This window comes from Acartia tonsa, chromosome 3, assembly GCF_053477335.1.
Source record: "Acartia tonsa isolate MP-2025a chromosome 3, ASM5347733v1, whole genome shotgun sequence".
In the NCBI taxonomy this organism is placed as follows: Eukaryota; Metazoa; Arthropoda; class Copepoda; order Calanoida; family Acartiidae; genus Acartia; species Acartia tonsa.
Window position 1 is genome coordinate 13,730,823 of NC_137262.1, and position 11,189 is coordinate 13,742,011.

The 11,189-nt window shown below is 31.0% G+C and overlaps 1 protein-coding gene across 1 annotated transcript; it reads right to left on the minus strand.

Annotated features, from left to right (window-relative positions):
- Positions 1–237: 237 nt before the first annotated feature.
- LOC145314115 (uncharacterized) lies at positions 238–10,349 on the minus strand. The gene is made up of 7 exons (XM_080153905.1): positions 10,269–10,349; positions 7,931–7,989; positions 2,715–2,763; positions 1,314–1,392; positions 660–765; positions 517–551; positions 238–264 (listed from the first exon to the last, which is right to left on the minus strand). The coding sequence occupies exons 2-7, from the start codon at positions 7,953–7,955 to the stop codon at positions 238–240; spliced, it is 321 nt and encodes a 106-aa protein (XP_080010031.1). The 5' UTR covers positions 7,956–7,989; positions 10,269–10,349.
- Between the last annotated feature and the right edge of the window lie 840 nt (positions 10,350–11,189).

Genomic DNA, 11,189 nt, shown 5'->3' on the forward strand with positions numbered 1-11,189 from the left:
TTGCTTATAATCGGGTTGTTTTTCCACAGTGGAAAACAGCTGAACCATAGGGATTATAGATACTTTTTATTTACCTTATAAAGTTATTCTGTTTAGTTAATCCACAGTTGGTTACAGCTGGATTTTATTAAAAGTATATAATTGATATACATATACCTGATATAGTTAGTCCACAGTGAGATGCAGCTGGACTTACAAGATTATTAGGAGTATAATTACTATATATACCTGATATAGTTAGTCCACAGTGGGATGCAGCAGGACCTACAAGATTATTAGGAGTATAATTACTATATATACCTGATATAGTTAGTCCACAGTGGGATGCAGCAGGACCTACAAGATTATTAGGTGTATAATTACTATATATACCTGATATAGTTAGTCCACAGTGGGATGCAGCAGGACCTACAAGATTATTAGGAGTATAATTACTATATATACCTGATATAGTTAGTCCACAGTGGGATGCAGCAGGACCTACAAGATTATTAGGAGTATAATTACTATATATACCTGATTAGTTAGTCCACAGTGGGATGCAGCAGGACCTACAAGATTATTAGGAGTATAATTACTATATATACCTGATATAGTTAGTCCACAGTGGGATGCAGCAGGACCAACAAGATTATGAGGAGTACAACTACTATATATACCTGATATAGTTAGTCCACAGTGGGATGCAGCTGGACCTACAAGATTATTAGGAGGGGCGTGATTACTACTTCCAGTACTTCTCCATGATAAATTTAACCGAGGAACCTAGATATATAAAAAAAACTGTCATTTTAACTTAAATAAGAAGAAAATAAATTCTTTTTATATTTGACCAACATAAATTGTAAAAATGTAGATTTTCTATTTCATGGAAATATGCCCAGCGACCGCCTGGCCCAGACTTTTTTCATTTTATTTTACATATTTGAATAATATCATCTTTAAATAAAAAAATGCCCAATAGAAGATATATAATAAATCTAAAATATAGATGTAACTATATAGTTTAATATTCCTTAAACAAAACCTACTTTATTATAAATCTCTTTTCTAACTTGAGCATAGCTGCAAAGAATTAATGGTAGTTTAATTCAAAATTTATATAATTTTTAAATATTTTCTAAATGAGTTTATCTATTATTCTATACAAAAAAGAGGTTTTAAAACCGATTATAAATTTTTAACAGCAGCATTTCAATGGTTATTTGCCCTTGTTATTGTTTACCTTGCGCACACTCTCGGAAACTCTGTAGAAATGAATTATGATATTTATATTTATAAGAGCTTAATATTTAAATCAAATTTATACTTACAACAGGTTTAGATGGATTTCCTTTTTGTCCACTACTGTAACCAACACTTCGACCTCGTTTAAATGATGCAGACCCATAACTAAAAAGTTTTTTTTTTAAATGTTGTTTGACTCAAATTCATCTGATAGATCTAAATTGTAGATCCCCAATCCATTAACTTAGCTAACAAGAACACAATGTAATAACAATCCCCCCATATTATTGGTTAGACAATGTACACAAAGCTTTCTTGGGCGAATTTTTATCGTCCAAAATTGATTCTCTGTTAAGTCATATGTGACTAAATATAAACAACAAATCTGCGTCAACAATTTCTTTTAAAGTTGGACGGAAAAATGTGTTTGATTGATCATCTGAGGTTTAATATTATCCTAAATCAGATAAAATGAAGTTATAGAGTAGCTTCTCTCATAATGAAGATTAAGATAGCGACATTAACGAGAAAAGTAATATATAGTAACTGACACATTTATGAAGATAGAAACCAATCCTTAAAGAACAAGCAATGCGTGTTAAAATGAAAATTGGATAATGCATATGTCCGTGATAATACCACTTTGGACAAACATTTTAAGAGTTTTTATTCAAATGTAAAGTAAAATATGCAAATTCTATAAAAGGGAGTTATAGTCTTACAATTCTCCTCTGCTTCATATCTTATATTATTTACATAACAAGGACAAATATGTAAATAAATAACGCAGCAATATTAAGCTGGTTGACAACTCTTAATAAAAGGATTTGTTTGTCTGTCTGTCTTAAGACCTTGTAAACCGCTGGACTGATATAGTTCTACTTTATATTGAAGCCTCTAATATGTTCAGGGAAGGTTTTATAACTGTTTTTTTTTCGGGAGGGGGATAGGTGCATTTTCCCTTAATAAAAATAACCTACCCCTAAATTTAACACTAAAATCATACGTGGAGGGTCGACTGAAGACTTTGGTCAATAATTGGTATGAGGAAAGCACCATATCAAACAAACAGCTTATTTATTATAAAGTAGTTGCGATGCTACAAAATACATATAGTATGACAAAAATAGATGAAGGAATCGTATTAAAAATTAATCAATCTCATGAATATTTGTCATTAAGATCAGGGTTAATTTTCATTAACTATTTGGCGCATTATTGTAGTGTCCTCTAACAAAATCAATCATGTATTCTGTTCTAAAGATGAATTATAGTTATTTATCGCATCGTATTATAGACAGTTTTCCGCGAATATTAGAATTTAAAATGTTTAGATTAAAGCCTGTTTTATGATTTTTTTATTTAATATTGGTGGAAAATTGTCTCTACTACTATGCTATAGAATATTTTTCAGCATGGCTGAGAACCGGTTATAATCCAGTGGATATTAATCGGTTTTGAAGCCATACTAGACAGTTTTTTCTTACCTTGTATCTGAGTATTTTTCTGCTGTCTCTATTAGTCTTGCAAAGTCCTCTAAAAAATAACATTTATTAGATAAAACTTTTATAAAATAATTTATTTTATATTGATTTACATAGGATTAAATCTAAATTTAGAATTTTATTTCAAGAATAAATCAAACTTTTGATTATAAAATTTATTTAAATCATTTAGCTTTTCCAACAATTTATATTCAGACTGTTTTAAAAAGGAAAACAAACAGGAATGAAAACTATGAATTGTAGCTTCTACAATAATAAATTCTAAGAGATCATCTTTCATAATCAACGATGTAGGGAGAAATACATAAATCAAGTGATTCATTGAAAAGCTACGTATCTTTTAGACAGGCCAAAATTAAACAAAAAATAAGGATGACAACATCCATAAAAGCGAAACACTGAAACAGTAGGACAAACAGACATAACACGGTTAAAAAAAATCAACATGTTTAAAATGGATGTATTGACATTCTGGTAATGATCATAGAGTTGCTACGCTTTCTAAATCGTACCTAACTACTACAGGAATCACCATGCAAAGTTTGAAATCGATAGGACAATTCTAACATGCCTAAATTAACGAAAAAAGCTATCTGTTACAGATGGACGGACCGACCCTAATTATAGAAAAGCTTCGCTTTTAAAAAGAAAGTATCAATCACTTACTTAAAGGAAATTTTTGCTGCAAATCTATCTCAACATAGCTTGAATATACATTCGAAAACATTATAATAGATTGATTTTATCATATTTAAAAGTTGATACTTGATGTCAAAATATCTGGTAAATCAACATATTTTAAATGGACGTGCCGCCTTTTTTTTGTAAAGATTATAGAGTTGCCTCGGTTTCTGAATTGTACATGATTGCAGAAAGAATCATCTTCTATATTACAATTCTAAATTAGGATCATGGAAAGAAAACAAAGTCATTCCTAATTAGGACAGAAGTTACTGGAAATTGATCTAAGGAAGGCTACTTATGTCCTTCATCTGACAAAATCTAACTTAAGGGAGGTGACTTATGTCCTTTGTCTGACAAATTCTTACATTAGGAAGGCTGCTTATGTCCTTCATCTTGCAAAACATAGCAAATTCTTGCAAAACATAGCAAATTCTTACAAAACATAGCAAATTCTTGCAAAACATAGCAAATTCTTGCAAAACATAGCAAATTCTTGCAAAACATAGCAAATTCTTGGAAAACTTAGCTTTTCTGTCCTTCACATAGCTAATTCTTGCAAAACATAGCAAATTCTTGCAAAACATAGCAAATTCTTGCAAAACATAGCAAATTCTTGCAAAACATAGCAAATTCTTGCAAAACATAGCAAATTCTTGGAAAACTTAGCTTTTCTGTCCTTCACATAGCTAATTCTTGCAAAACATAGCAAATTCTTGCAAAACATAGCAAATTCTTGCAAAACATAGCAAATTCTTGGAAAACTTAGCTTTTCTGTCCTTCACATAGCTAATTCTTGCAAAACATAGCAAATTCTTACAAAACATAGCAAATTTATGCAAAACATTGCAAATTCTTACAAAACATAGCAAATTCTTACAAAACATAGCAAATTCTTGCAAAACATTGCAAATTCTTACAAAACATAGCAAATTCTTGCAAAACATAGCAAATTCTTACAAAACATAGCAAATTCTTGCAAAACATAGCAAATTCTTACAAAACATAGCAAATTCTTGGAAAACTTAGCTTTTCGGTCCTTCACATAGCTAATTCTTGCAAAACATAGCAAATTCTTACAAAACATAGCAAATTTTTGCAAAACCTTGCAAATTCTTACAAAACATAGCAAATTCTTGCAAAACATAGCAAATTCTAACAAAACATAGCAAATTCTTGCAAAACATAGCAAATTCTTGCAAAACATAGCAAATTCTTGCAAAACATAGCAAATTCTTGCAAAACTTAGCTTTTCTGTCCTTCACATAGCTAATTCTTGCAAAACATAGCAAATTCTTACAAAACATAGCAAATTCTTGCAAAACATAGCAAATTCTTGCAAAACATAGCAAATTCTTACAAAACATAGCAAATTCTTGCAAAACATAGCAAATTCTTAAAAACATAGCAAATTCTTGCAAAACATTGCAAATTCTTACAAAACATAGCAAATTCTTAGAAAACTTAGCTTTTTTGTCCTTCACATAGCAAATTCTTGCAAACATAGCAAATTCTTGCAAAACATAGCAAATTCTTACAAAACATAGCAAATTCTTACAAAACATAGCAAATTCTTGCAAAACATAGCAAATTCTTGCAATAAGGGTCCCAAACTCAAAAACGAATTTTCAGCGCGATCCGACCACCGGTTCTTGAGATACGGTGACCTGGTGTCCTTGGTACTGACTGTAAGATTTGGGAAATGGTTCGAATCCTTAGTAAATTTGGCTAAGTCCAAAAATATTTTGACACAAATATTTTTGGACTTTACTAAGGATTCGAACCATTTCCCAAATCTTACCATCGGTACCAAAGACACCAGGTCACTGTATCTCAAGAACCAGTGGTCGGATCGCGCTGAAAATTTGTTTTTGAGTTTGGGACCCTCATTGTATGAATTTGCTATGTTTTGCAAGAATTTGCTATGTTTTGTAAGAATTTGCTATTTTTAGTAAGAATTTGCTATGTTTTGCAAGAATTAGCAATGTGAAGGGCAGAAAAGCTAAGTTTTCCAAGAATTTGCTATGTTTTGTAAGAATTTGCAATGTTTTGCAAGAATTTGCTATGATTTGCAAGAATTAGCTATGTGAAGGACAGAAAAGCTAAGTTTTATAAGAATTTGCCATGTTTTGCAAGAATTTGCTATGTTTTGCAAGAATTTGCTATGTTTTGTAAGAATTTGCTATGTTTTGCAAGAATTTGCTATGTTTTGTAAGAATTTGCTATGTTTTGCAAGAATTAGCTATGTGAAGGACAGAAAAGCCAAGTTTTTCAAGAATTTGCTATGTTTTGCAAGAATTTGCTATGTGAAGGACAAAAAAGCTAAGTTTTCTAAGAATTTGCTATGTTTTGCAAGAATTTGCTATGTTTTGCAAGAATTTGCTATGTTTTGCAAGAATTTGCTATGTTTTGCAAGAATTTGCTATGTTTTGCAAGAATTTGCTATGTTTTGCAAGAATTTGCTATGTTTTGCAAGAATTTGCTATGTTGTGCAAGAATTTGCTATGTTTTGCAAGAATTTGCTATGTTTTGCAAGAATTTGCTATGTTCTGCAAGAATTTGCTATGTTTTGCAAGAATTTGCTATGTTTTGCAAGAATTTGCTATGTTTTGCAAGAATTTGCTATGTTTTGCAAGAATTTGCTGTGTGAAAGACAGAAAAGCTAAGTTTTGCTATGTTTGTTATGCAAGAATTTGCTATGTTTTGCAAGAATTTGCTATGTTTTGCAAGAATTTGCTATGTTCTGCAAGAATTTGCTATGTTTTGCAAGAATTTGCTATGTTTTGTAAGAATTTGCTATGTTTTGCAAGAATTTGCTATGTTTTGTAGGAATTTGATATGATTTGCAAGAATTTGCTATGTTTTGTAAGAATTTGCTATGTTTTGCAAGAATTAGCTATGTGAAGGACAGAAAAGCTAAGTTTTCCAAGAATTTGCTATGTTTTGCAAGAATTTGCTATGTTTTGTAAGAATTTGCTATGTTTTGCAAGAATTAGCTATGTGAAGGACAGAAAAGCCAAGTTTTTCAAGAATTTGCTATGTTTTGCAAGAATTTGCTATGTGAAGGACAAAAAAGCTAAGTTTTCTAAGAATTTGCTATGTTTTGCAAGAATTTGCTATGTTTTGCAAGAATTTGCTATGTTTTGCAAGAATTTGCTATGTTTTGCAAGAATTTGCTATGTTTTGCAAGAATTTGCTATGTTTTGCAAGAATTTGCTATGTTTTGCAAGAATTTGCTATGTTGTGCAAGAATTTGCTATGTTTTGCAAGAATTTGCTATGTTTTGCAAGAATTTGCTATGTTCTGCAAGAATTTGCTATGTTTTGCAAGAATTTGCTATGTTTTGCAAGAATTTGCTATGTTTTGCAAGAATTTGCTATGTTTTGCAAGAATTTGCTGTGTGAAAGACAGAAAAGCTAAGTTTTGCTATGTTTGTTATGCAAGAATTTGCTATGTTTTGCAAGAATTTGCTATGTTTTGCAAGAATTTGCTATGTTCTGCAAGAATTTGCTATGTTTTGCAAGAATTTGCTATGTTTTGTAAGAATTTGCTATGTTTTGCAAGAATTTGCTATGTTTTGTAGGAATTTGATATGATTTGCAAGAATTTGCTATGTTTTGTAAGAATTTGCTATGTTTTGCAAGAATTAGCTATGTGAAGGACAGAAAAGCTAAGTTTTCCAAGAATTTGCTATGTTTTGCAAGAATTTGCTATGTTTTGTAAGAATTTGCTATGTTTTGCAAGAATTTGCTATATTTTGTAAGAATTTGCTATTTTTTGCAAGAATTTGCTATGTTTTGCAAGAATTAGCTATGTGAAGGACAGAAAAGCTAAGTTTTCCAATATTTTGCTATGTGATGGACCAAAAACCAATTTTATGCAAGGTTTTGCTATGTGAAGGATCAAAAAGCTAGGTTTTGTGAGGTGAAGGGAGGCTACTTATGTCCTCAATCTTGCAAATCTTTGTTAAGGGAGGCATGTTATGCCCTTCATCTAACAAATTCTCACTTAAGGAAGGCTACTTATGTCCTTCCTAGGAAGGTGACTTCTGTCCTAATTTAGGAATGACTTTGTTTTCTTTCCATGATCCCTAAATTGAACTCTATATATAAAAACTAGCGGCTTCGCCCCTAGCCTCTAGGGGCTTTGCCCCATGAGGTAGTTTTAAAAAAATAAAAAATAAAAATTTCCGGTGCTGCGAAGCATACTCTCCCCCCCAATTTTTTTTGAGGGAGGGGAAATTTCATTTTTGAGGGGGTTGGGGGTGTCCCACCCCCAATGAAAATAGCTTAAAACCACCACAGGACCAATAGGTATATACCCTGAAGAGTAGAATCCGATCGGTTCAGTGGTTACCGAGATCTTAAGCTTCGGACAGACGGACAGACATCAAGCTACTTTGTATTATAGATGATTCTCTTTTAACTATACTAGAAATGATGTTTGCTTCTAAAACATATGAGTACTTATCTGAGAAATAAAATTTCCATTGATTGTGGAATGATAAATGTACTCACCTAGTTTTCTGGGGCCGAGCACCATTTTTCAACAAATCTTATCCACTTCCATAAAAGCTCTAAAACATTGAGAGGGAAATACAGATCATCCATTCAATAATACTAAAACTTGTTTAACTTTTATAGCGCTGCTTCTCTTTTATGATTAGTTCTGACTGTTTGAAATATATTTAGTTAATTATTTGGAAAGATTAAACAACACTTAGACTACTCTATGTATATTTAAAAATTAAAAACCCTATCCTAAACTTTAATACTATTGCATGAAAGGCCTTAATTGTTACTTAATTGATATAAATTATATGATTTTGGGTTGTACGTTAAGATCTTGCCAACGACTTAATCAATAGAGTTTTTCGTGTCAAAAAAGCTTTATGTTAAGCTATTCTTTTCCCTAAAATTCAATATGTCTATCGATGCTAGGGGCACAACCGACACGTGCAATATACAATAACAAATATTTTAAAATTTATATAGTTATATTCTTTAGGTAAGCTATAATTTTTTCCCCTGTTTTAAATGGACATGATAAAAAACTTGAATAGGTTGGGATGGTCATTTGTTCTACTACACATTCATGAAAACCAATAGATTTATTAACATTCATATTTACTACCCTTTCACCATGCAAAGATTAACGATTTCATATCAATAGTCAAGAAAAATCGCGAAGGTAGGATCTTTTGACAGTAAATTACACTGGTACCCACAGTTTTGAAACATGTTATCTTATTTTTTGGCCCAAAAATTTTGGCTACCTTTTTTAATAATTGATTTGCTAAAACTTTTTAACCAATAATCATAATTACAAAGAAAAGGTAATTTTGTTTATCATAATTTGGGATTATATCATGCAATCTAACTTCCATTGTCTTATCCCTTAAGATCCCTGATTAAAATGTACAAATAGTAATTACATTTAAAGGTAAAAATGAGCCATTTTTAAAAAAGATGAAAAAAATGGAATTCCGTACAAATTTAAAATTTTCACCTTCAAAATTTGAAACTTGTAAAATTCTGATCATTTAAAACATTCTTTGATAATATTTATAATGAAAATTTTAAGTTGCTGCTATTTTGAACCATAAAACTTAAGTGTAAAGGGTAATGTCCTTTTAAGATCAGTAAGGGAGGGGACATTAGACTGTAATAGTTATTTCTCGTATCGTATTATAAACGGCTTTCCGCGGATATAGAATGTACAATTATAAGATTAAAACTAGTTTTTTTAGCCCCGTGGTGCCGAAGGCACCGGCTAAAAAAACTAGTTTTAATCTTATGATTGTACATTTCTATATTCGTAGAAAACTGAATATAATACGATGCTAGACATAGTTTTTTCGTATGGATGAGAACCGGTTCCTATCCACCGGATTCGAATTAATACGAGAAAATATATTAGTAATCAAAGTATTTAAAGCATATTTTTTTTATTTAAATACTTTTATTAAATCTTTTTAGGCTAAAACAAATCCTGTCGTTCGTCGGCTTAAAATCTTTGGAAAATTTAAAAGATCTTGATGGATTCTAACTAGCAATTTTCAAACTTTTCAACACATAATTTTAATATAGAGAAGTGATAAATTTTTCTATCTTCAATAGAGATGTACATGAATTTACCATCCATTGTCTAGTCCCTTAAGATCCCTGTGATAAGTCTGCAAGTATGTGTATATATACTGTATAAAAGTATTGAACACAGTATGTCTATTGTGTACCCGCCTATTCCCAATGCTTTTTGTGATCATTCTCTGCCAAGCAAAAAGAATCCTTTGGAACGTTTCACTAGAATATCTGAAGAAGGTATTAACACTTTCTAAGGACTAGGTTATCCTCATGCATTAAATATGTGTCTGTACATTCAATTAATTATTTTTTTTATCTAAAACCATTCATGAGATTTATCTAATAAATTAGATATTGCAGTTTTTTTTTATCTTGATGACTTGCATTTATATTCAAAAATCATAACAATTAAATTCCTTTTTAAATTTGAAATTCGAGTAGGTCAGATAATTTTATATTGGTTACTGGCTAGCCACGCAGGTTTATGGCCCCGCGCAGGGGCTAGGCAAGGCATAAGGAGATAAACCATATATTCCAACTTAATAGTGGGACAAAAATCATCCATGTGACGTCATAAAATTGTTGATAATGAGTTGGATAATCCCTCATTTTTATGACGTCACCTTGCTGATTTTCCAGACACTTTATCACACTACTCCTACTTATTTAAATTTTTTTGAAAATAAGGTGGGGTTTCAATGCTCCATGGGCACATTGAGGAAAGCACCAACATAGCCTTTGTCTCTTAACGTTCCTGTGAATTTTACTTTACCTTTCTAGACAAACTTTGAAAAGTTGATTTGTGTGTGTATTACAGACTCGTATACATTATCATTTTCTTTGTCATAACTCTGAAATAATATTTACACATGATTTATTATTTACTAAATTACTTTTCCTTTTCTTAAATTTACTTTTTTTTACAAATTGTAATTTACAAAATATTTGAAATTAAAAGCTTTATGATAAAATAGGAAAAAGAAAAGATGTACAGTGCACTATCAAAATGGGGATATATGTCACTGCTTTTGGCCTACCTATTCTATTGACGTCAGGAAATACCCTATACTCCATCTCTTTTATAGGGTTTTTTTCCCCCTTCCCTTTCTCTTTCCCTGTCCTATGACGCGCGCCAAAAGAATATAGGTAGGCCAAAATCTGTGACATCTATCCCAATTTTCCTATTTTCCAATTTTTACAAATACCCAATCAAACCCCTTTCAGTGGAACGCCTCTAAAAACAGGGTGATTAGGTTCAAACAATGACAGTAAAGTAGAACACCATGGGAAGTTACCAATCATTCCAATGCAAAAATTATCAACATATTAAAGTTTAGTACTAGTCCAGGGTAGGCCGGTTGTAGGCTATTAGGAGGAAAGTCACTCAGAAATAAATTAAGCCTTACAAAATATTTTCAAGTATAACTTTTTTCCAAGATCCAAAAGAATTGGAATTTAAATATATTTTAAAGTACATAAAAAAGAATAAAAAAAGATGGAGAGAGAGAGAGTATTGAATGTTAATATATTGGGAGGTATGCAGGGATATCAGGGGATAAGACAATGGACGAAAAATTTAGGAAAAAATTACCCCATTATGTAAATTATGATTGGTTTGAATTTTGGTCACTGTTACAATACACAATTAAACCAAAATTCAATCTTATCCCCTATTTGTTAAGAAGACAGCAAA

Excerpts from the sequence above, each read along its gene's own strand:
- LOC145314115 (XM_080153905.1), bottom strand. The coding sequence starts at position 7,955 with ATGGTGCTCGGCCCCAGAAAACTAG. Across the intron at positions 1,393-2,714 it reads GAAAAATACTCAGATACAAG|TTATGGGTCTGCATCATTTA; the intron begins GTAAGAAAAAAC and ends AAAACTTTTTAG. Across the intron at positions 265-516 it reads ACTGTGGACTAACTAATCAG|GTCCTGCTGCATCCCACTGT; the intron begins GTATATATAGTA and ends ATAATCTTGTAG.